Genomic DNA, 27037 nt, shown 5'->3' with positions numbered 1-27037 from the left:
ATGTAAATTACAGACGCCTCTCATCTTTTTAAGTGGTGGAACTTGCACTATTGCTGACTGACTAAATACTTTTTTGCCCCACTGTATATTTCCCTGTGAGAACTGTGGCCCCTTTTCTTTTATTGAGAAGCTTTTACAATGCATTTTTGTTGGCAAAAAAATGTCATTTCTCTTTGTGGAGGTTACTTTATATTTGCAGCTTGTTCTGACCTCCGGACTCCATTAAATGTCCTCATGGACATAAGTGACCTCTGAACCCAGCATCGGCCATGCATAAAATTAGGCTTCTTTTTCCAGAAAAGTCGTTCAGTATATTAGAAAAAAAAAAACAATTGTGCAGATAAAGCACAAAACAAAAGTAATACTGTTACATTAGGGGGGAAACATTTTAATTGTACTTCATATTGAGAAGGAAACAGCAATCAGAAAATTACCTATTTTTTTTTTTTTTTTTTAGTGTTGTCTTCAATAAATCATCTGTGTTAGTATCTTAATAAATATAAAAGAACCCCTACAATCTTGCAATTTTTTTTTGTTATAATTTTTTATTGAAAGATAAGGATAAGTATAGGTATTGGAAAATGAATAGGAAGGGAAAAGTGAATATTCAGGAGTATCCAAAAATTATCCCAAAGCAACCGGAAGACTTTAAGGGTATGTGCACACGTTTCGTATGACGCGCTTGGCGCCATTTTTTTCAGCCAATGAAGGGGCGTGGGCAGAGTGATGACATAGGCGTCCACGCCCCTAAGACCTATCGCCATGTTGTCGCTTGTGCGCTGTAGCGATTTGCAATGTGTAACACCAGCTTTTCAGTTCAGGGACGGACGGAGGAGAGAGAGAGAGGGAGAGGGAGAAGATTTCGTGTTTCGGTCGATCCTCGACTTTTGAGATAGTCGGGTTTCGCGAAACCCGGCTCGACCCTAAAAAAGTCAAGGTCGCTCAACCCTAGTGACAACGCATACAATGTACATGCACATTTTTTTTTTTTTTTTTTTTTAAGCAGTCAAAAACTACACATTTTCTAGTGGATACCACTTTAAAAAAAGCTCCTTCTTTGCAGAGTTTTTGGAGGTTTTTTTTTTTAGATTCCTGAAGCAGTTTTGGGATAATACTCTCCAATCCCTGTATTTGTTTCAATCATCAAAAGCAACTCGCCGAAAAAGACATAAAATTCAAAAATCATCACAGCAAAAAGCTTTATTTAGCCACCAGGTCACAATACCAATGCAGTACAGGGTACAGCTGACCCCCTGATAAATGAGGGGGCAGCTCAGGTGCAAACTACACTGATGATACATCCACAGAAAAACCTACCCTTCATGGAGGGGGTGGTCACCTAGTGTTAAAAATGCCCACAGATGAGGCTTGTATAGGGCGCCAGTCACACTGGTACATGTGATGCACAATGTCTGACTCACAGCCTATCGATGACGCCCTCACTATTAGATCAGGCCGACTGCCCACCACTATGTAAGTGCACCCCACAAGGACAGGCGCCCTAATTTATCAGCTAACACTAAGGGGCATGGTGGGATTCTACATAAATATAAAGATGTATAACATATATGCCATTTTGGTCAATATTTCGCCCCAAATACACAAACTCACATCCCACATCAAGGGTCCTCTTTGTCTTGCGAGTCCCTACACTATCAAATAATTTTCATCAGTATTTTGCACCTTTGCTGCCCCCGACTTTATCATGGGAGTCTGCTGTATCCTGTGGTAGTAGAAACAAATATATCAGCACAAGAAACATTGCACTCAATGTGAATAGGGGCCTAGTAGCCACATAGAGAAATGTTACCAGCAACACAACAATTCCTGAACATACAATAAATACTAAGAGGAATGGAGTCAGTGTGTCTAATTACTGTTCAAAAGTCTTTTTAGTTATAACATCATAAAAAAACATGTTTTTATCACATCAGTAAAAAGTAGTAGCATGGAAAACAACAGGATTGCTAATGAAAGGCTCGGGTACATGAGTATGGAGTCAACAGGCCCCAGGCAGTCAGTCTGTAGTCACACAGGGATCCATATGGGTAAGAATACGAAGAATCAATCCTGCATTACTCAGTTGTTTACCCGTCCTCGAGAGGTTTAATTCAGCCCATGAATATGTTATACTTATTGTACTTGCTTTGAAAATCTATTTAAGAATGGCTATATAGTCCTTAGAAAAGAAAACATTAAAATGAGGCTTGGTTGTTTTTTATATACAATCCAGCTCTATTGAATTATAATCTAAGCTGAAAAAAGGAGCATGTTGGGTAATAAGAGGCAGGTAAAGCAAATAATAATCCTGTATCTCAATACAAAGTACATAGATCTCTAGGTTCAGATTGCGTTAGTGCAATCCGTTTAGCGCCTAGCGCTTGCGGATTGCGCTAACGCAATGTGTTGTAAAGGGGTCGCGTTAAACGTCCCCGCTCTCGCAGATCTCTCCGATCTGCGAGAGCGGGTAACGGACCGCGGGCGCGCCTCAGACGCTGCAAGCAGCGTCCGCGGCGCGCCACAAAACACCGGCACATCGCTAGCGCGTTCCGAAAGTGGCACGCGCTAGAGATGCGCGTCCCCATTGCTGTTAATGGGCGCGCTAACGGACGCGTTGCACGGCGTTAATTTCGCCGTGCAACGCTGTCCGTTAGCGCGGTCCCATTAACGCAATGACATAATGAGACTGGTGTACTTACTATGAAAATACATGTCTGGATAGCTGTATACAGTAATGGCTGAATGCTTAAAATGAGCATTCTATGAGTCCAGCTATGGTTGAACTAAAGCCCACATATACATACATAATATAACGGAAGATAATTTGACCGGAAACTATCTCTCCTTAGACACCTATGCACAGGCACACTTGGCTCATCTGCAGAATAAAAGGATTGGCCGTTGGAAATCCAACTTTCTGGGAGGTCTCATACACTGTCAGCTTATATCGGTGGCTTAGATTATCGTTAATCTAATGTGTATGGGGGCCTTAATTTATGGCTAGGCAGCCATTCTGGCATCAGTTTTCATAGTGAGTACACTAGCTTCATTAGGTCTGAGAGATCTAATAATGTATGCAATTTGTATTGTGAAATGTAGTGACAAATCCGCTTTAAAGTGTTGCATTTGTTTTGTTTGTAGTCTCTTACGATGGGGCCCCTACATGTAAGACATAGAATTATGAAATAGGGTTGCTAATTGCTTTACCGGGGAAAACATATCTGGTTCCCTATTTTGTTATCGGAGGTACTCCCCTTTCTTGGCTGAGCTCCGATTACAGCCGAATAACCAGCTTGGATTCACCCCTGAAGAATGGGGAAAGCATCCAGTGTAATGAAGCCCAGAAAAGCTAAGCAACATCCTGTATGGACGCCAGATGAATCTGGATTCGGGAACAATGTAATGGAATAGTGAGTGTAGATTCACATTTTCTTCCACAAAACCCTCGTGATTCTTGTGGGCTTGCTGTGGATGTCACACATTGCAATGCAATTGGTTATGCACCAGTACAATTGATCTATAGAACTCTGAGATTGTGATGGTTGACGTTTTGTTCATCTCTTTAAGTCTCTTCTGCTCTAAAGGTACCTTCACACATAACGATTGCGTTAACGATATCGTTGCTTTTTGTGACGTAGCAACGATATCGTTAAAGAAATCGTTATGCGAGACAGCGACCAACGATCAGGCCCCTGCTGCGAGATCGTTGGTCGCTGGGATTGATCAGGACCTTTTTTTTTGGTCGCTGATCACCCGCTGTCATCGCTGAATCGGCGTGTGTGACGCCGATCCAGCGATGTGTTCACTGGTAACCAGGGTAAATATCGGGTTACTAAGCGCAGTGCCGCGCTTAGTAACCCGATATTTACCCTGGTTACCATTGTAAAAGTTAAAAAAAACAACAAAAAAACAGTACATACTCACATTCCGATGTCTGTCACGTCCCCCGGCGTCAGCTTCCTGCACTGACTGCACAGCGGTGACGTCACCGCTCTGCTTTATGGCCGGCACTTACACAGTGTGGGGAAGCTGACGCCGGGGGACGTGACAGACATCGGAATGTGAGTATGTACTGTTTTTTTTTTTTTTATACTTTTACAATGGTAACCAGGGTAAATATCGGGTTACTAATCGCGGCCCTGCACTTAGTAACCCGATATTTACCCTGGTTACCCGGGGACTTCGGCATCGTTGAAGACAGTTTCAACGATGCCGAAGTTGTTCCCCTGATCGTTGGTCGCTGGAGAGAGCTGTCTGTGTGACAGTTCCCCAGCGACCACACAACGATTTACCATCACGGCCAGGTCGTATCGCTGGTCGTGATCGTTGGTAAATCGTTTAGTGTAATGGTACCTTAAGTGTATGGGCTTGTTCACACATCTTTTTTTTGTTTGTTTAAAGGACCTGTCAGCTGCTGCTCAATTTGTGGCATTTCAGAGAAAAACTTACTTTAACAGCTGAGACAGCGCTGTAGACTAGTTGGACAGGAAGACCCTGGTGTCTTCTCCCCACCCGCTGCCGGTGACTGACAGGTCTCTGCCTATACGCGCACGTAGGCAGAAACAGGTCAATAAAGAGCAGCTATTAGAGTATGCTTTTCTCTGAAACGTTGCCGTGTTTCAGAATTAACCATGCCTGGGCGAGATGATACCACCGGTGCCGGATACATGCTGCAGTGGATTGGGCTGTGTGTATCAGCGGTCAGATTCACTTTGAATCTACAGTATTTCAATTCTTTCGTCAGTTTTCACCTATGTAAAAGAATGGGGAGAAAACGCACTAGAAAAAAAATGCATGAAAAATTCATTTTTTTCCTGCCAACACTCTGGCCTTGCACATAGCTTATGACAGTATATGAAAGCTTTGCTTTTTCTATTAAATTTACATAAAGCGATAGTGGAAGCAGGTTTGGGTACATCCTCATTGCTTGCATACACTGGCAATTACCTGTGTGTACTTTCCTTACCAAAAATCTGACTTTGTGAATTCGTCTTTAGCAAATCTTATTCTCACGCACTGGAAGACATTTTTCAGTGGGAACGTTCCTGTGGAAAAGCACCCTGATTTACATAAATTGAGTACGGTAGGGGGTAGCCGCTATGGGGTAAATCACATTGAAAACCTTCTCTACTACCACCAGTTTATATGTCCTTTTGTATACACAGAGTACTTGTATATGATAATAGCCAGTGACGGTGCCTTCACCTACCTGCCATTAACGCTGCCGGCTAATTTTTGCTGAGGGGGCTTGTTGTTCTTTAAAAAAAACAATTTTTTATGCCTTTTTTTTTTTTAGAAACGAAAAATCTCTATTGCCCGTTTATCCCTATTTTTCCGCATTGTTGTAATAAAACATTCAGTAATAGACTGTTACCTTCCACCTGCAAAAAATATATAAAAAAACGAATAGTTCCTTTCCCTGTAACATGTAATTCAATTGTCAGCACACCGCTGATGATACCGGCTAGCGGTTATTCGTGCCGGTTTAGCCCTGACAATAGCTTGTAATCAAAGTGTGGTCAGCTCTTATGTCAACACTAGATGGTGGCCCAATTCTACCGCATCGGATATTCTAGAATTTGCATATCCACGTAGTATATTGCCCAGGCACGTAGTATATTGCCCGGTCACGTAGTATATTGCCTGGCCACATAGTATATTGCCCAGCCACGTAGTATATTGCCCAGTGACGTAGTATATTGCCCAGGCACGTAGTATATTGCCCAGCCACGTAGTATATTGCCCAGCCACGTAGTATATTGCCCAGCCACGTAGTATATTGCCCAGCCCACGTAGTGTATTGCCCAGCCCACGTAGTGTATTGCCCAGCCCACGTAGTGTATTGCCCAGCCCACGTAGTGTATTGCCCAGCCCACGTAGTGTATTGCCCAGTCACATATGTAACAGGTTAAAAAAGACTTAAAATAAAAAAATAAACACATACTCACCTTCCGAAGGCCCCTTGTAGTCCTGGCGCCTGTGTGCGGTGCACGCAGCAGCTTCCGGTCCCAGGGTTGGTATGAGCGCAGGACCTGTGATGACGTCGCGGTTACATGACCGTGACGTCATGGCAGGTCCTTCTCGCATAGCATCCTTGGCACCGGAACCTGCCACTTGCACTGCCGAGGACAGGGCGCGACGTCAGAGGGTGAGAATAACTATTATTATTTGTAACATTAACATACGCAGCATCAATAGTAAAAAGTTGGTCACACAGAGTTAATAGCTGCGTTAATGGAGTGCGTTACACCGCGGTCCATTAACGCTGGCATTAACCCTGTGTGAGGGCTGACTGCGGGGAGGGAGGAGCGGCCGGTGTGACTGTGCCCGTCGCTGATTGGTCGTGGCAAAACGCCCACGACCAATCAGCGACTTGGATTTCCTTGACACAGAGGCCGCGACCAATGAATATCCATGACAGAAAGACAGACAGACGGAAGTGACCGTTGGACATCTATATAGTAGATAGCCGTGATATCCTGTAGACAGAAAAAAAAAGTTTTATAAGCGGAAGGAAATGTTGCTTTTTTAATAGTAAATAATAAAAGTTTACATATAGAACATAAAAGTAAAAGGGTAATTTTTGGCCTCAGGGCAATTTGGAATTTTTTGTAATGCTGCATTTCCTCTCAAACAGCTAAAGACCCTGCCAGAACCGAGTTATAAAAACAATGTCATTGGATAAGTGTGAACAGAGCCAAGCCCCATTCCTCCTGGAGATGCTGGGACATGTAATAGCAACAATGGTGTATGAAAGAGAAGTGACAACATTTTTAGGGTATATGCACACGTTGAATTAAATTTCTGCACCATTTTTTGCATCTCTTGGCAGGAAAAACGCAGCTGCAAAAATGCATGGTTTTGCCCGATCTGAAGTCAGTGGTGAAAAATGCAGGGCAAAAAACGGACAGAGAATTGACAAGCTGCAAATTATTTTCTGCACCAATAATAATAATCTTTATATAGCACCAACATATTCTGCAGCGTTTTACAATTCAGCAGTTCATACACAACAGTCATAAGTAACAACATTAAAGACAATACAATAATTAAAGCAAAGATAATGACGACCCTGCTCGTCAGAGCTTACTATCTACAATGAGGTGGGGGAGACACAAAGGACAGCTGTGTATTTACAGTGATGGTCCAACCATCTTGAGGGAATGGGGATAGATAAAGGCTGCATGAGCTGGTCGCCAGTCAGTATTTGTGGTGCTTTTGGGTGCGGTGAAGATTGATGAGGATTATGATCAGATAAGTAATGAATGGGCTACATCTAAAAGGACTTTGATTAAGTAACGTGATAAGCCTCCCTAAACAGATGTGTTTTTAGGGAGCACATAAAACTGTAAGTTGTGGTTAGTCCTAATTTCTTGGGGTAGAGCATTCCGAACAATAGGTGCAGCTCGGGAGAAGTCTTGGACCCTGGAGTGGGAGGTATGGATTAGTGCGGATGTTAATCGATAGTCGCTTGTGGAGCATTATGAGCGGGTAGGCTGGTATACAGATATGAGGGAGGAGATGTAGGGGGGTGCCGCACTGTGGAGAGCTGTGTGGGTGAGAACAAGCAGTTTGAATTGGATCCTATAATGTATGGGCAGCCAGTGTAATGACTGGCACAGAGCGGAGGCGTCCGAGTAACGATCAGCCAGATTGATGACCCTGGCTGCTGCCTAAGGCTATGTGCACACGTTCAGGAATGTCTGCAGAATTTTCCTGAGCAAAACCGGACTCCCTGCGCAGGAAATCCGCTCGCGTTTTTTCTCGTTTTCTCACGTTTTTTGCTCTTTTTTTTTTTTTTGATTTTTTTTTTTGCGTTTTTTTTTCCGGAGCTTCCCAATGCAATAATATAGCGGCAAAACCACAAAAAATCCGCAAAATTAATGAACATGCTACATTTTTTTTTTTTTACACGATGCGTTTTTTCGGGGGGAAAAACGCAGCATGGGCACAAAAATTGCAGAATGCATTAAAAATGATGTGATGCTTAATGTAAGCGTTTTTGCAGCGGAAAACCGCCGAAAAAAACGTGAAAAATCCTGAACGTGTGCACATAGCCTTAAGGATGGACTGGAGGGAGGAAAGTCGAGTGAGGGGGGAGGCCAATTAATAGAGAATTACAGTAGTCAAGGTGGGAGTGAATCAGGGCAACAGTGAGGGGTTTTGTTGTTTCCATGGTGAGAAAGGGGTGAATTCTTGAGATGTACTTCAGGTGCAAGCGGCAAGAGCGAGAAAGAGATTGTATATAGGAGGTGAAGGAAAGATTGGTGTAAAACATAACACCTAGACAGTGCACCTTCTCCCTAGGCATAATTGTGGTGCCATGCATGGAGAGGGAGGTGAGTAGACGGTGGGAGCAGAAGTTGTTCAGTTTTGGAAAGGTTGAGTTTCAGATAGAGAGCGAACATTAAAAAACTGCGGACAGACAGTCACTGGTGTTCTGTAGTACAGCGGCGTAAGGTCAGGGGATGACGTGTATAGTTGTGTGTCATCAGCATAAAAATGGTACTGAAAGCCAAATTTGCTGATGGTCTGTCCAAATGGGGCCGTCTAGAGAGAGAAGAGAAGGGGGGGCCAAGGACTGAGCCCTGAGGAACCCTAAGGCTGGGATCACACATGAGCGAGATACGTCCGAGTCTCTCATGGTAATCCCTGGCCCTGCCGCCTGCACTCCGGAGTGGAGCGTGCAGCTCCATGTATTGCTATGTGGCTGCACGCTCCGCTCCGGAGTGCAGGCGGCAGGGCCGGGGATTACCATGAGAGACTCGGACGTATCTCGCTCATGTGTGATCCCAGCCTAATAGAGGAAGAGCAGAAGATGTGGAGCCAGCGAATGATACACTGAAGGAGCGGTTTAACAAGATAGGAAGAGAACCAGGACAGGGCAGTGTCCTTTATGCCTATTGATTGGAGCATAGAGAGTAGGAGGTGGTGGTAACAGTGTCGAAAGCTGCAGAGAGTAGTTACCATTACGTTTTGCTGTCAGAAAGTCGTTGGTCACTTTGAGTGCAGTTTCTGTAGAATGTAGGGGACAGAAGCCGGACTGTGATGGATCTAGGAGAGAATGAGTGGAAAGGTAACGGATAAGGTGGGAATAGACCAAGCATTCCAACAGTTTAGAGATGAAGGGGAGATTGGAGACTGATCTGTATTTATTTTTGCAGGATGGGTCGAGAGAGGTTTTTTTTTTAATAATGGCGTAATGATAGTGTTTGAAGGAAAAGGGGAAAATACCAGAAGAGAGGGAGAGATTGAAGATTTTAATTAGGTGAGTAGTGACGACTGGAGAAAGAGACTGGAGTAGGTGTGAAAGAATGGGGTCAGTAGTGCATGTAGTAGGACAAAAAGAAGTTAGGAGCCTGGAGACGACGTCTTCTGTGACTGGGTCAAATGTGAAGAGTGAGCCAGAGGAGATGCAGGGAGGGATGGGAGTCACATCACTTGGTGGCTGGGAGCGGATTTCCTGACGAGTATTTTCTATTTTCTCTGTAAAGTGGGAGGCCAGATGATCAGCCTCTGGGTGAGTATAATCTAACATCTTATTCTCATCTTTCAGGATACATCGGTGCTTATCTACAGCATTACAGAATGCTGTAGATAAGCCCCTGATGGCGGTGGGCTTAGCTCACCCTCGATTTTGGGGGTGACAGGTTCCCTTTTAAGGCTATGCGCACACGTTGCAGATTTCCTGCAGATCTGCAGCCTTTTTTTCCGCACAGAATAAAATAATAAAAAAATCAAACCTACACATATTTGGTATCGCCGCGTTCAGAATCGCCCGATCTATCAATAATAAAAAAAAAGGATTAACATGATCGCTAAATGGCGTAGCGAGAAAAAAATAATCAAAACTACAAAATTACGTTTTTTTGGTCGCCGCGACATTGCATTAAAATGCGATAATGGGCGATCAAAAAAAGTATGTGCACAAAAGTGGTATCATTAAAAACGTCAGCTCGGCACATCAAAAATAAGCCCTCACCCAACCCCAGATCACGAAAAATGGAGACCCTATGATATCGGAAAATTGCGCGATTTTTTTTTTTTTTTTTTTAGCAAAGTTTGGATTTTTTTTTCACCAGTTAGATAAAAAATAACCTAGACATGTTAGGTGTCTATGAACTCGTAATGACCTGGAGAATCATAACGGCTGGTCAGCTTTAGAATTTAGTGAACCTAGCAAGAAAGCCAAACAAAAAATAAAAAGCTAGTGTGGGATTGCACTTTTTTTGCAATTTCATCACACTTGGAACTTTTTTCCCGTTTTCTGTTACACCACATGGTAAAACCAATGGTATTGTTCAAAAGTACAACTCGTCCCACAAAAAATAAGCCCTCAAATGGCCATATCGATGGGAAAATAAAAAAGTTATGGCTCTTGAGAAGAAGGGGAGCGAAAAACGAAAATGAAAAAACGAAAAAGCTCCGGGGGTTAAGGCGTTAAGCTTTTTTTTTTTTTTTTTTTAAACAAACATTAAATAATGGAGAACCTGCTTCAAAAATTCGTGTAAAAACAGCTGCCTTTATCTGACCAGAACCTTTTTAACATTAGTCATGAAACCTTGTCAGTTATCTTCTTCAGCAGCAAATAAAATGTGCATACAATTGGATCCTCACAACCTAAAGTTATCAATAATGAAATCCTCCTATCCTTACAGCTTTAGGCCTCATTCGGATGTCAGTGATTTTTCACGTACCCTAAAAAACAGATCAATTTTTATCAGATTTCCATCAGTTTGGTCAGTCAATTTTTACCGTCAGTTTTATCAACTTTTTTTTTTGTATGAGAAGTATTCTCAAGCATCTCTTATCAAACATGAACATCGGACCGTACACGGATTGCACACAAATGGCGTTTGAGTGCTGTCCCATTTTTTTTTTCACAGATCCATGGGCTTGCAATGCCAAGTTTGATCGGTGACTCAGATCAAAGTCAGAAATGTCTCCAAAAATACCAGACGTGAACCGCCCCATAGACTATAAATGGGTATGATTTCTGTCTGTGAAAAATTAACACGTGAATGAGCCCTTATAGAAGATTGGTATATAAAGGGCTATTGCTTTATACAGACACTTGTGATCTACAACCCCTGGCAAAAATTATGGAATCATCGGCCTTGGTGGATGTTCATTCAGTTGTTTAATTTTGTAGAAAAAAAAAGCAGATCACAGACATGGTACAGAACTAAAGTCATTTCAAATGGCAACTTTCTGGCTTTAAAAAACACTAAAAGAAATCAAGAACAAAAAATGTGGTAGTCAGTAATGGTTACTTTTTTTAACCAAGTATTGGGGGAAAATTATGGAATCACTCAATTCTGAGGAAATAATTATGGAATCACCCTGTAAATTTTCATACCCAAAAGTAACACCTGCACCAAATTAGATCTGCTCGTTAGTCTGCATCTATAAAGGAGTGATCACACCTTGGAGAGCTGTTGCGCCAAGTGGACTGACATGAATCATGGCTCCAACACGAGAGATGTCAGTTGAAACAAAGGAGAGTATTATCAAACTCTTAAGAGGGTAAATCATCACGCAATGTTGCAAAAGATGTTGGTTGTTCACAGTCAGCTGTGTCTAAAATCTGGACCAAATACAAACATGGGAAGGTTGTTAAAGGCAAACATACTGGTAGACCAAGGAAGACATCAAAGCATCAAGACTGGAAACTTAAAGCAATATGTCTCTAAAACAGGAAATGCACAACAAAACAAATGAGGAACGAATGGGTGGAAACTGGAGTCAACGTCTGTGACCGAACTGTAAGAAACCGCCTAAAGGAAATGGGATTTACATACAGAAAAGCTAAATGAAAGCCATCAATAACACCTAAACAGAAAAAAACAAGGTTACAATGGGCTAAGGAAAAGCAATCGTGGACTGTGGATGACTGGATGAAAGTCATATTCAGTGATGAATCGCGAATCTGCATTGGGTAAGGTGATGATGCTGGAACTTTTGTTTGGTGCCGTTCCAATGAGATTTATAAAGATGACTGCCTGAAGAGAACATGCAAATTTCCACAGTCATTGATGATATGGGGCTGCATGTCAGGGAAAGGCACTGGGGAGATGGCTGTCATTACATCTTCAATAAATGCACAAGTTTATGTTGATATCCTGGACACTTTTCTTATCCCATCAATTGAAAGGATGTTTGGGGATGATTAAATCATTTTTCTCTGATCGCCCATGACGGCACCACGGAGAGAGGGGATCCGCCCACCAAGGACAGGAAACCTACGGATAAAAAGGCGGTACCACTCTCCTGCATCAGTTGGTTTCCTGTCCTTGATGGGAGACCTACGGACTTACCAGTCGTCGTTGGAATTCCGGGGCCAACCAGTCCGATTCAGGCAGCTGGGGTCCCTCTGCCTCGGCTAGGGTGGTGACCCGAAGCACCACCGCTGGGAGCCAGTGAGCCGACAGGGTGTGCGGGGGAGGTGACAAGGAGTTCGCGGTCACCTCCCCAGGTAAGATGCAGCAGCGGCAACATCCAGGGGGGTCCCTCTGTGGTTGCGGGAGGTGCAGCGCGACCCTCCCTAAAACAAGCGTAAGTCTGCACGCTGCACCGCCACCGGGCGTGCAGAGAAAGCGCTACAGGGTCTGCATAGGACCGGGGGCGCCGGTCAGCAGCGCCATTCTGCTTCCCGTTCGACGCATGCCGGGATCTAGGCTGGTCTCGCGGTGCGCTAGTGCGCCGGTATGCGCCGGGCGCTTCATGCAGGCGCAGGCGTGTTTCCCCTGGCTGGCGGGCCTTCCGGCCGGGCGCTTGGTGCGCTTTGCGCAGGCGCCGGCGTGTCTTCCGGCCGGGCGCTTGGCGCGGTCTGCGCAGGCGCCGGTGGGTCGGCTGTTAGAGCGTTCTTGGCACCATATAAGATTAATGCGCAGGCGCCGGCGTTTGGCGGTCGCTACTGCGCAGGTGCGGGGGGCGGCGTGAGGATTCAAATAGCAGAATCCATATCCTCCCAGTGGCTCTGCAGTAATAAGCAGGAGCCTCAAGAGAATAGGAGCGCCAGCTAAGCCAAGCTCGAGGCAGCATCCGCAGACCAGCAGCAGTATGAGCGACCCGGCATCACCTTTGCCCGAATCACCTCCACCTGCAGCATCGCCACAGCAGCAGCAGCAGCAAAAAAGGCGACAGCAGAAAGGGCACCAGGACACCAGCAAGGAACGCCAAAGGTCTCAACACAGTAAGGAGTCCAGTACGGCGTCGGGGAGAAAGCCAGAGGCAGAGAACCCCCAACCGGTATTTATGGGTCCTGGAGGTGGTAAGTGGATCTTCGTGAATGTCAGAGACAGTAAGAGTGTTATTTGTCTCTTTTTAGGGGAGGAAAACTGTAGCTAAAACTAAGCACAAAAGTTGCGCCATCTGTAGAGAGGATCTTCCACCTACATGGGATAAGAGACTATGCAATACTTGCATTCAGCAGACTGTATCTGAAAACCTTTCAGGGTTTGCAACAGATCTTAAAAGCCTAATTAAGGAGCAAGTAGAGGACACCTTTAGGTCACTAAAAAGTGGAAAAAAAAGGAGAAAGACCAAACACAGGTCCCCATCTCCAGTCTCAAAATCCGAAAGTGATAGTGAGAGTTCAATGTCATCAGTCTCCTCCGATTCATCTGCATCATCTACTTCTTCCTCAGGGGGACATAACTGTTTCCCTCTAGAGGATACTGATGGCCTCATAAATGCGGTGAGAAGTACCATGGGGTTGGTAGACTCCCATCCTAAAAAAACAGTACAAGACATCATGTTCGGGGGCCTAGAACAGAAAAAGAGAAGAGCTTTTCCGCTTAATGAAGCAATCGCGGCCTTGATTAAGAAGGAATGGAAGAAGCCCATGAGGAAGACTCTCTTAACGCCAAAAAGGAAATACCCCTTTGAGGAGGAATCGTGCTCCTTTTGGGAGAAGGCCCCCAAATTAGATGTAGCAATTGCTAAAGCCTCAAAGAAATTCGCCCTCCCGTTTGAGGACATGGGGGTTCTAAAAGACCCCATGGACAAGAAGGCAGATGCCTTTCTCAAGGGGTCCTGGGAGGCAGCAGGAGGAGGCTTGAAGCCGGCAGTTGCAGCAGCATGCACTTCACGCTCGCTGATGATCTGGCTGAACCAACTAGAGAGTCAATTAAAGGGGAAAACTTCCCGGGACTCAATTCTGAACACATTACCCGTAATGAGAGGGGCCGCGGCTTTCCTAGCTGACACCTCGGCCGACTCCATCAGGCTGTCCGCCAGAGCAGCAGTGTTTGCTAATGCGGCTAGGCGCGCCCTCTGGCTTAAGAATTGGCCAGGTGACCTGCAGACGAAAACGAAACTGTGTACCATCCCTTGCGAAGGAGAGTTTCTGTTCGGGTCGACTCTAGATGACATCCTGGAGAAAGCAGGGGACAAGAAAAAGTCCTTCCCCTCTCTGGGTCTCCCCTCTTATAGGAAGCCCTTTCGGAACAAGAGGTTTTTCCGTAAGAACCCAGGGAGAGGCCAGGGGAAGTGGGAAGATAAGAAGAACAAGAATAAAGGGTTTATCTTCAACAAAAACCTCAATGACAGCAAGAAACCTCCACAATGAAGGTTCGCCCCAGGTGGGAGGGAGATTATCTCTCTTTCTCCCAGCCTGGGAAAAGATTACCTCCAGTCAATGGATCTTAAACATCATAAAATCAGGACTGAGATTAACATTCAAGAGGTACCCTCGTCCCTCTTTCAGGATAACATCTACAAGATCCTCGGCAGAAGAGCAGTTAACACTAGAGAACGAGATTGTGGGGTTAGTAAAAAAAGGAGTACTCCTGGAAGTTCCCCCTCAAGAAAGAGGGCAAGGGTACTATTCCCCTCTGTTCCTGAGAAAGAAACCGGACGGTTCCTTCAGGACTATTATCAATTTGAGGAACCTAAACAATTACCTAGAGGTTCAGGCATTCAAGATGGAAACGATAAAATCATCAATCAAAATGCTGTTTCCTCAATGCTTCATGGTGGTCCTGGACCTGAAGGACGCATATTATCACGTCCCAATACACAAGGATCACCAAAGATTCCTCAGAATGGCAATCCACATCAAGGGAGTCCTAAGCCACTTCCAGTTCACAGCCCTACCATTTGGCCTAGCAATAGCTCCAAGGGTCTTTACAAAGCTGGTCGCGGAGGTAATGGCTCACCTCAGGGAAGAAAACACCCTGATCGTACCATATCTGGACGATTTTCTGGTGATAGGCTCCTCCCCGCAACATTGCAAGAATCAGCTAGATTTAGTGATTCATTCTCTAAAAGACCTGGGCTGGCTAATAAACCTAGAGAAATCCAGATTGGTGCCTTCTCAGGTTCAGGAGTACCTAGGTCTCACTCTAGACTCCAGGAAAATGGAATGCCGGCTCCCAGAGAGCAAAATACAAAAGATAATGAGCTTAACGTTAAGAGTACAATCTCTCCCCTCTATAACTCTCCGTCAGGGCATGTCCCTGTTAGGCTCTATGACCACTTGCATTCCTGCGGTCCAGTGGGCCCAACTACACTCAAGAGATCTCCAATGGCAGCTACTTTCAGAGCAAATCCTCCTAGGAGAGCATTTAGACGGGCGGTTAACATTATCTCCTCGCACCAATCACTCTCTGATTTGGTGGACATTGCAGGAAAATCTTTCCTAGGGAGTCCCATGGGTAATCCCGATATCAAAGGTCCTAACCACGGACGCAAGCCCCTCAGGGTGGGGAGCTCATCTGGGCGACTTGGTAGCTCAGGGCATTTGGTCTCCTTCCCTTGCAAACAATTCCTCCAATATGAAGGAACTCCTGGCTGTAAAATTTGCCCTTCAGGAATTCTCGGGGGTCCTTCAATCTCACCATGTAAGGGTGATGTCGGACAATCGGGTGGTAGTGTCCTACATAAACCATCAGGGGGGTACCCGTTCCAAAAGCCTAATGGAAGTGACCAACTCGATCCTTCAATTAGCCGAGAGCAACTTTCTATCCCTGACAAGCCTACACATAAAGGGGGTAGACAATTACAAGGCAGACTTCCTCAGTCGATCCAGCCTAAAACAGGGGGAATGGGAACTAAATCCAGAGATATTTACCCAGATCACACAAAAATGGGGTGTTCCCAAAATAGATCTCTTCGCGAGCCATTTAAACAAAAAAGTAGCCTTCTTTTGCTCCCTATCTCCCCTGGGGAACCCGGTAGCTGTGGACGCGTTCCTGATTCCTTGGGGTCACCATCTGGTCTATGCCTTTCCTCCCCTCATTCTGATTCCAGCAGTGCTGAGGAAGATTCGGGAGGACGGGGCGCTGGTCATTCTTATTGCCCCGTTCTGGCCGAAGAGACCTTGGTTCTCATGGATGAGGAAAATGTCAATATCCGACCCTTGGGTATTACCAGACCTCCAGGATCTGTTGTCACAGGGCCCAATCTGTCATCCACAAGTAAAGAACTTGCACTTGACAGCCTGGCTCTTGAGAGGAAAATATTAGAAAGCAGAGGGTTTTCTTCGAGGTTAATCTCAACTCTGTTAAAAGGTAGGAAGCCGGTTACAACAAAACAGTACGGCAAAATATGGAAAAAGTTTCTGTCCTTTTCAGGTGCAAAAATAGGGAAAGAGATTCCCATCAATTCCATATTAGAGTTCCTACAAAACGGGTTGGATATGGGTTTAGCCACCAGTACCCTAAAAGTTCACGTGGCAGCATTAGGAGCCCTATTTAATTTTGACCTTGCTTCAAATAGGTGGGTCTCTAGATTCATTAGGGCAGCAGGAAGATCAAGGCCTCTGCCAGTAAAAGTGGTTCCTCAATGGGACTTAAACTTGGTCCTTAAAGCCCTGACCAGTCCTCCATTCGAACCATTACATGAATCTACAATAAAAACGCTATCCCTCAAAACAGCTCTATTAGTCGCCCTCACTTCTGCCCGTAGGGTCAGCGACTTACAGGCTCTTTCAGCCAACCCTCCTCACACACAATTTCTAGAGGACAGGGTTGTCCTAAAAACAGACCCAGCATATCTCCCGAAAGCGGCTTCAAAATTTCACAGGTCTCAAGAGATATCTCTCCCCTCCTTCTGCCCTAACCCTAAGAACAAGGAGGAACAAACACTACATACACTAGATGTAAGAAGATGTCTCTTACACTACCTAGAAGTCACTAGAGAGAGTAGGGAGGATTCCTCTCTGTTTGTGTGTTTCCAGGGTCCCCGGAAGGGGAAAAAAGCATCTAAAGCCACCATAGCAAGATGGATCACAGACGCCATCAGTCTATCATATTCAGCAAGTGGGATATCCGTTCCCGGGGAGGTTAAGGCTCACTCAACGAGGGCAGTAGCAACTTCCTGGGCGGAGAAGGCCGGAGCTTCCATAGACCAGATATGTAGAGCTGCTACCTGGTCCTCACCATCCACATTCTATAGGCACTATAGATTGGACCTAATCTCCTCTTCAGACCTTACTTTTGGTAAAAGGGTTCTGGAGGCGGTGGTCCCTCCCTGAATGTACTATCTATGCAATTCTCTCCGTGGTGCCGTCATGGGCGATCAGAGAAAAATATAGTTCTTACCGATAACTGTATTTCTCTGAGCCCATGACGGCACCCGTACATTCCCTCCCTTCACTTATGGGTGCACACATTGAAATAGTGCCATAGTCCTTTTATAGTTTAAAGTCACGCGGTATCTTGTTATGCTAAACAGTTAAAAATTTTACAAATGTCTTAGTAGTCTCCCATCGTTATCTATGTAAACAAACTGATGCAGGAGAGTGGTACCGCCTTTTTATCCGTAGGTTTCCTGTCCTTGGTGGGCGGATCCCCTCTCTCCGTGGTGCCGTCATGGGCTCAGAGAAATACCGTTATCGGTAAGAACTATATTTTTCAAGATGATAATGCATCTTGCCATAGAGCAAAAACTGAAAACATTCCTTGAAAAAAGACACAAGGTCAGTGTCATGGCCTGCAAATAGTCCGGATCTCAATCCAATTGAAAATCTTTGGTGGAAATTGAAGAAAATGGTCCATGACAAGGCTCCAACCTGCAAAGCTGATCTGGCAACAGCAATCAGAAGGTTGTAGCCAGATTGATGAAGAGTACTGTTTGACACTCATTAAGTCCATGCCTCAGACTGCAAGCTGTTATAAAAGCCAGAGGCGGTGCACCAAAATACTAGTGATGTTTCGGAGTGTGTTTTTGTTTGTTTTTTCATGATTGCATTATTTTTTCCTCAAAATTGAGTGATTCCATAATTTTTCCCTATGCTCTGTTAAAAAAAATAACCATTATTGACTAGAACATTTTTTGTTCTTGATTTCTTTTAGTGTTTGTTAAAGCCAGAAAGTTGGCATTTGAAATGACTTTAGTTTTGTGCCATGTCTATGATCTGCTTTTTTTTTCCACAAAATTAAACAACTGAATGAACATCCTCCAAGGCCAGTGATTCCATCATTTTTGCCAGGGGTTGTATTCAGAGATGGAACATCAATACAAGAGGTATTTCTCCCTTTATTTCCCTGTATGCCGCACAAGAACAACTTGTTTATCTACAAATTCCTTCAATATTGAGACACCTAAATCAATTTGTGCTTTCACTTGCAGAGAGAAGACTTGGAGATAACAGTAGAAACTCCCAGGATGCCCAAATGGAGGAAAGTGTATCACAGTAAGTGTTTTGCTGTGCAAAAAATGAAAACAATAATAATAATAATAGGTTAACAACAATGAGCAAATACTCTACAGTGAGTAAATAGTAATAGTACATGTAACTAACATAGGGTGCTTAGTTGACATTATTTGGATCAAAAAAGCATGAAAGCAGGTGTACCCATCGGGACTATCCTATCCTGTCTTAGTATTTCATGTCTTTATGATCCATAAGTCGGGGCAGGGCAGGACCCAGGCCTGACTGTTTTGCACCTGCCTATGGAAAGCTATGTAGACACAGGCCAAAAACAGAGAGACACTCCCCTATATGTACAGAGTATAAGAAACTAAAGCACAACCAAAGAAATGGGCCTGTTGGCATAAGTGTAGGTGCACATTAACACTGTGGCCATTAACAGACAAAACCTAGGATAAAAACAATAAGCAAATACTTAGCATTAACCCCTTTCTGTCATTGGACGTACTATTCCGTCCATGTGGGGTGGGCCTGAATTCCCAAGGACTGAATAGTACGTCCAGCGCGATCGGCCGCGCTCACGGGGGGAGCGCGGCCGATCGCGGCCGGGTGTCAGCTGCCTTCGCAGCTGACATCCGGCACTATGTGCCAGGAGCGGTCACGGACCGCCCCCGGCACATTAACCCCCGGCACACCGCGATCAAACATGATCGCGGTGTGCCGGCGGTACAGGGAAGCGTCGCGCAGGGAGGGGGCTCCCTGCGGGCTTCCCTGAGACCCCTGCAGCAACGCGATGTGATCGCGTTGCTGCGAGGGTCTCTTACCTTCCTTCCTGCAGCAGCCCCGGATCCAAAATGGCCGCGGCATCCGGGTCCTGCAGGGAGGGAGGTGGCTTACCAAGTGCCTGCTCAGCAGGCGCTTGGTAAGCCTGCAGCACTGTAAGTCAGATCGCTGATCTGACAAGAGTGCTGTGCAAACTGTCAGATCAGCGATCTGTGATGTCCCCCCTTGGGACAAAGTATAAAAGTTAAAAAAAAATTTCCACATGTGTAAAAAAAAAATATATATATATATATATTATTCCCATAAATACATTTCTTTATCTAAATAAAAAAAACAAACAATAAAAGTACACATATTTAGTATCGCCGTGTCCGTAACGACCCAACCTATGAAACTGTCCCACTAGTTAACCCCTTCAGTACACACCGTAAGAAAAAAGAGGCAAAAAACAAAGCTTTATCATACTGCCGAACAAAAAGTGGAATAACACGCAATCAAAAAGACAGATATAAATAAACATGGTACCGCTGAAAACGTCATCTTGTCCCGCAAAAAACGAGCCGCCATACAGCATCATCAGCAAAAAATAAAAAAAGTTATAGTCCCTAGAATAAAGCGATGCAAACATAATTCTTTTTTCTATAAAATAGTTTTTATTGTATAAAAGCGCCAAAACATAAAAAAATGATATAAATGAGGTGTCGCTGTAATCGTACTGACCCGAAGAATAAAACTGCTTTATCAATTTTACTAAACGTGGAACGGTATAAACGCCTCCCCCAAAAGAAATTCATGAATAGCTGGTTTTTGGTCATTCTGCCTCACAAAAATCAGAATAAAAAGCGATCAAAAAATGTCACGTGCCCGAATATGTCACCAATAAAAACGTCAACTCGTCCTGCAAAAAACAAGACCTCACATGACTCTGTGGACTCAAATATGGAAAAATTATAGCTCTCAAAATGTGGTAACGCAAAAAATATTTTTTGCAATAAAAAGCGTCTTTCAGTGTGTGACAGCTGCCAATCATAAAAATCCGCTAAAACCCCCCACTATAAATGGTAAATCAAACCCCCATTCATCACCCCCTTAGTTAGGGAAAATTAAAAAATTAAAAAAAATGTATTTATTTCCTTTTTCCCATTAGGGCTAGGGTTAGGGTTGTGGGGCTAGGGTTAAGGCTACAGTTAGGGTTGGGGCTAAAGTTACGGTTAGGGTTTGGATTACATTTACGGTTGGGAATAGGGTTGGGATTAGGGTTATGGGTGTGTCTGGGTTAGAGGTGTGGTTAGGGTTACCGTTGGGATTAGGGTTAGGAGTGTATTTGGATTAGGGTTTCAGTTATAATGTGTTTAGGCACATCAGGGGCTCTCCAAACGCAACATGGCGTCCGATCTCAATGCCAGCCAATTCTGCGTTGAAAAAGTAAAACAGTGCTCCTTCCCTTCCGAGCTCTCCCGTGTGCCCAAACAGGGGTTTACCCCAACATATGGGGTATCAGCGTACTCAGGACAAATTGGACAACATCTTTTGGGGTCCAATTTCTCCTGTTACCTTTGGGAAAATACAAAACTGGGGGCTAAAAAATAATTTTTGTGGGGAAAAAAAAGGATTTTTTATTTTCACGGCTCTGCATTATAAACTGTACTGAAACATTTGGGGGCTCAAAGTTCTCACAACACATCTAGATAAGTTCCTTGGGGGGTCTAGTTTCCAATATGGGGTCACTTGTGGGGGGTTTCTACTGTTTAGGTACATTAGGGGCTCTGCAAACGCAATGTGACGCCTGCAGACCATTCCATCTAAGTCTGCATTCCAAATGGCGCTTCTTCCCTTCCGAGCCCTCCCATGTGCCCAAATGGTGGTTTTCCCCCACATATGCGGTATCAGTGTACTCAGGACAAATTGGACAACATCTTTTGGGGTCCAATTTCTCCTGTTACCCTCGGAAAAATACAAAACTGGGGGCTAAAAAATAATTTTTGTGGGAAAAAATTTTTGTTTTATTTTTACGGCTCTGCATTATAAACTTCTGTGAAGCCCTTGGTGGGTCAAAGTGCTCACCACACATCTAGATAAGTTCCTTAGGGGGTCTACTTTCCAAAATGGAGTCACTTGTGGGGGGTTTCAATGTTTAGGCACATCAATGGCTCTCCAAATGCAACATGGCGTCCCATCTCAATTCCTGTTAATTTTGCATTGAAAAGTCAAACGGCGCTCCTTCCCTTCCGAGCTCTCCCATGCACCCAAACAGTGGTTTACCCCCACATATGGGGTATCGGTGTACTCAGGACAAATTGTACAATAACTTTTAGGGTCCATTTTCTCCTGTTACCCTTGGTAAAATAAAACAAATTGGAGCTGAAGTAAAATTTTTGTAAAAAAAGTTAAATGTTCATTTTTATTTAAAGATTCCAAAAATTCCTGTGAAACACCTGAAGGGTTAATAAACTTCTTGAATGTGGTTTTGAGCACCTTGAGGGGTGCAGTTTTTAGAATGGTGTCACACTTGGGTATTTTCTATCATATAGACCCCTCAAAATGACTTCAAATGAGATGTGGTCCCTAAAAAAAAATGGTGTTGTAAAAATGGGAAATTGCTGGTCAACTTTTAACCCTTATAAGTAACTCCCTAACAAAAAAAAATTTTGGTTCCAAAATTGTGCTGATGTAAAGTAGACATGTGGGAAATGTTACTTATTAAGTATTTTGTGTGACATATCTCTGTGATTTAATTGCGTAAAAATTCAAAGTTGGAAAATTGCGAAATTTTCAAAATTTTCACCAAATTTCCATTTTTTTCACAAATAAACGCAGGTAATATCAAAAATTTTACCACTATCATGAAGTACAATATGTCACGAGAAAACAGTGTCAGAATCACCAGGATCCGTTGAAGCGTTCCAGAGTTATAACCTCATAAAGGGACAGTGGTCAGAATTGTAACAATTGGCCCGGTCATTAACGTGCAAACCACCCTTGGGGGTAAAGGGGTTAAATAAGTGAATATATATACAGAAAATTATTTAAATTAGAGGGGTTGTCTAATCCAAAATAAGTCTGCAGTCACTCTGTGTGCAGACATATGAATCCCACCAAAATTCCTCCTGACATGTGCGCAAACCTCATCATCAACTACAAAAAACTTCTGACTGCTGTGATTGCCAACAAGGGTTTTACCACCAAGTATTAAGTCTTGTTTCCAGAGGGATGAAATACTTATTTCGCACTGCAAAAGACAAATACATTTATATAATTTATACAATGTGATTTTCTGGATTTTATTTTTGATATTCTATCTCTCAAGGTTAAAATTAAGCTACCCTTGAAATTATAGACTGTTCATGTCTTTGTCAGTGGGCAAACTTACAAAATCAGCAAGGGATCAAATACTTATTTCCCCCACAGTAGTACAGGACATGGTAATCATATAATACTGATAACTGTTGTGTGTATACTTGTATGATGTAAGAAATAATTAGCATAATCTGTAGTGTATATAATATGCTAGTTATGAAGCAGATATCATACCAACTATAGTCCCTTCTGCTATCACAACTGCTCCCTTCCCCTCTCATACTTGCAGACAAACTGCAGCTGCATCCCCCTCCTCCCTTCTCATCACTCCTCTCACTGTATTGGTAGTCAATAGGAATCTGATCAGCTGCAGAGAGCCTACAAGCAGGATCAGGACTACAGACTGCTTAAGTGAGGATTTTTTTCTAATGTTCTGAGCATTTAAAAAAGATTATATTGCTTGGTGTTGTGTGGTTATCCTTTAATGTGCCAAAGAATAAGTGAAAGGAAATCCTGTGAAATCACAAAAGGATTTCATCACAAATGTTCCTGACTGTATGGCCAGGGAGGTGCAGGTGCGTTCTGCGTTTGTTCTGTCTTGTCTGTCAACACCGCTGTATTACACAATCTAACCACACTGCCAAAAAATGGAGAAGGTTACAGAGGAATTGTGCTAAAAGTGCTCACATTCACCAGTGTTTCCACACTATGTAAATGTGCATTAATATTGCATTGGTTTAGATCAATTTTAGTGTAAAACTGACCTCACGTCTTGCAGTCTACCTAGATTTTTCTTTTTTGTTCATTACATGTACAGAAAGTAAAAATAAAATACTTTCCACAATGGACACTCGAGGGTGTATAATTCATGCCAAATAATTTCACGCCTGCAGATCTTAGATGGTGCGATGGAACAATGGTTGGCAGTCTCTTAGGGAGTCTTTATTCATTGCATGTTTTTCTTGAATATTACAGGAAGCCTGACCCAACTGTACTCTCCCCTGTAGAGGCCTGGACGTCACAGCCTGAGCTGTGTGTGAGCTGCAAACTGAGCCTGACCGGACCAGCCATGGTAATCCCTGCTAGCCCAAACCGCTGTTAATTCAGCACCACATGCATCTTGTGGCAACTTCATTTTTCAGTAAACAGGGTAATGGCTTTGATTTGGTCCTTAACCCTTTTCTGACATTAAACGAAAAAGAAGCAACACGGCACTTGTACTAATAATCAGTATAGGTGCTCAAGTAGGGTATCCAGCCCAGGAATCCCTTTCTGACATTAGACTTACTATCTCGTCGAGGTGGGGTGGGCCCGTATGACCACCGACGGGATAGTACGTCATGGGCGATCAGCCGCTTGGGGGGCCCACGCAAAACCCGCGTCGTGGCTGCATTGGACCACACATCCAGCAGATACATTCATGGGTAAGCTGTGTTTCTATCTGATTTAAGCTACCCTCTTTGATGCTTTATTTGAACACTCCGGCCATGCAACACTTGCGAGATTGTATTTGATACCCCTCTTTTAGGTTTGGGACACGTGCAATTACTACTACTAGAGGGTATCTGTCTATCTTATATTTGCCCCAGTACTTTGCTTGCATCATGTATACTCTACTACAATTGAGGTAGAACAGCATTCCCCTGCCTGCTTACATTTAGGGTTGTGGTTTGGTCCTCACACCTGAGCCTGCATAGCTGTTTGACTTGTATCGTATATATATTGTTTTGTTATTTATTTTTTTGCCCGATTATTTAAATAAAACAACTCTATTTTAAATATATTTCTGGACTACAACTACGTTGTTCTTTGTAGGATCTATTGTAGTAGGAGTGTCCTTATATACTTTATGCTGGCTTTTTTAGATTGGCATTGCCAGCTTACATGGATAAGTAGGATGTGTCAGTGGTTCTTTCTTATGATCAAACATGATCGCAGCGTTCTGGGGGCATAGGGAAGCATCAGGCAAGGAGGGGGCTCCCTGCGTGCTTCCCGGAGACCCTCGGAGCAGTGATCGCGTTGCTCCAAGCGTCTCCTCCGTCCTCCTCCCTGCAGACCCGGATCCAAGATGGCCGCGGGGGGCCTTCCGGGTCCTGCAGGGACGTGGCTTGCAAGGGCCTGCTCAGAGCAAGCGCTTGCAAACCTCCAGCAGTGCACGTCAGATCGCTGATCTGACACAGTGCATTGCAAAAATTGTTACAATAAATACATTTCTTTATGTAAATAAAAAAAAACAATAAAAGTACACATATTTAGTATCGCCGCATCCGTAACGACCCGACCTATAAAACTGTCCCACTAGTTGACCCCTTCAGTGAACACCGTAAAAAAAAAGAGGCAAAAAATAATGCTTTATCATCATACCGCCGAAGAAAAAGTGGAATAACACGCGATCAAAAAGACAGATTTAAATAAACATTATACTGCCGAAAACATCATCTTGTCCCGCAAAAAACGAGCCGCCATATAGCATCATCAGTGAAAAAAAAAAAGTTATAGCCCTCAGAATAAAGCAATGCAAAAATAATTATTTTTTCTATAAAATAGTTTTTATTGTATAAAAGCGACAAAACATAAAAAAATGATATAAATGAGGTATCGCTGTAATCGTACTGACCCGAAGAATAAAACTGCTTTATCAATTTTACCAAACGCGGAACGGTATAAACGCCCCCCTCCCCCACCCCCCAAAAAAAAAGAAATTAATGAATAGCTGGTTTTTGTTCATTCTGCCTAACAAAAATCGGAATAAAAAGCGATAAAAAAAGTCACGTGCCCGAAAATGTTACCAATAAAAACGTCAACTCGTCCCGCAAAAAAACAAGACCTCACATGACTCTGTGGACCAAAATATGGAAAAATTATAGCTCTCAGAATGTGGTAACGCAAAAACTATTTTTTTTGCAATAAAAAAGCGTCTTTTAGTGTGTGACAGCTGCCAATCATAAAAACCCGCTATAAAAACCCGCTATAAATAGTAAATCAAATCCCGCATTATCAGCGCCTTAGTTAGGGAAAAATAATAAAGTAAAAAATGTATTTATTTCCATTTTCCCGCTAGGGTTGGGGCTAGAGTTGGGATTAGGGTTTGGATTACGGTTACGGTTGGGGTAGGGATATGTCAGGGTTTAGGGGTGTGGTTAGGGTTGGCATTAGGCTTAGGGATGTATTGGGGTTAGGGTTGGAGTTAAAATTGGGAGGTTTCCACTGTTTAGGCACATCAGGGGTCTCCAAACTCAACATGACGTCCGATCTCAATCCATACAATTCTGCGTTGAAAAAGTAAAATGGCGCTCCTTCCCTTCCGAGCTCTGCCGTGCACCCAAACAGTGGTTTACCCCCACATATGGGGTATCCGCGTACTCAGGACAAATTGGACAACAACTTTTGGGGTCCAATTTCTCCTGTTACCCTTGGGAAAATAAAAAATTGTGGGCGAATAATAATTTTTGTGAAAAAAATAAGTTTTTTTATTTTTACGGCTCTACATTATAAACTTCTGTGAAGCACTTGGGGGTTCAAAGTGCTCACCACATATCTAGATAAGTTCCTTGGGGGGTCTAGTTTCCAAAATGGGGTCACTTGTGGGGGTTTCTACTGTTTAGGCACATCAGGGGCTCTCCAAACGCAACGTGACGCCCGCAGACCATTCCATCAAGTCTCCATTTCAAAAGTCACTACTTCCCTGCCGAGCCCGACGTGTGCCCAAACAGTGGTTCCCCCCCACATATGGGGTATCGGCGTACTCAGGACAAACTGGACAAAAACTTTTGTGGTCCAATTTCTCCTGTTACTCTTGTGAACATAAAAAACTGCGGGCTAAAAAATAATTTTTGAGGAAAGAAAAATGATTTTTTATTTTCACGGCTCAGCGATATAAACTTCTGTGAAGCACTTGGGGGTTTAAAGTGGTCACCGCACATCTAGATTAGTACCATGGGAGGTCTAGTTTCCAAAATGGGGTCACATGTGGTGGAGCTCCAATGTTTAGGCTAGGGTCACATTGCGTTAGCGCAATCCGCTAGCGCTAAACGGATTGCACTAACGCAATGTTTTTTATGGGGCCGCGGTAACGTCTCCGCTCTCGCAGATCCCCGATCTGCGAGAGCGGGGAACGGACCGCGGGTGCGCCTCGGATGCTGCAAGCAGCGTCCGCGGCGCGCCAGGAATCTCCGGCGCGTGCCGAACATGGCACGCGCTAGTGTAGCGCATTCCCATTAGCGTGAATGGGCGCGTTAACGGCCGCGTTGCATGGCGTTAATTTCGCCGTGCAACGCTGTCCGTTTAACGCGGTCCCATAACGCAATGGGAACCCAGCCTTAGGCACACAGGGGCTCTCCAAACGTGACATGGTATCTG

At 43.9% G+C, this 27037-nt stretch overlaps 1 protein-coding gene across 2 annotated transcripts in view; it reads left to right on the top strand.

Moving 5' to 3' along the window:
• The window catches only part of LIMK2 (LIM domain kinase 2), a 63517-nt gene that overhangs the window by 6205 nt on the left and 30275 nt on the right, over positions 1-27037 (top strand). Inside the window, exons 1-3 of one of the 2 annotated variants that reach the window (XM_069757892.1) lie at positions 18440-18471; positions 18577-18640; positions 23654-23750. In XM_069757892.1, the coding sequence (XP_069613993.1) occupies positions 18621-18640; positions 23654-23750 (117 nt within the window). In that variant the 5' untranslated portion in view covers positions 18440-18471; positions 18577-18620. Of the gene's footprint in view, positions 1-18439; positions 18472-18576; positions 18641-23653; positions 23751-27037 lie in introns of those variants that run through there. The other variant, XM_069757884.1, reaches the window with a different exon arrangement.

The sequence above is a fragment of the Ranitomeya imitator genome, chromosome 1, assembly GCF_032444005.1.
Source record: "Ranitomeya imitator isolate aRanImi1 chromosome 1, aRanImi1.pri, whole genome shotgun sequence".
NCBI lineage: Eukaryota > Metazoa > Chordata > Amphibia > Anura > Dendrobatidae > Ranitomeya > Ranitomeya imitator.
This window is presented reverse-complemented; position numbering and strand designations above follow the sequence as displayed.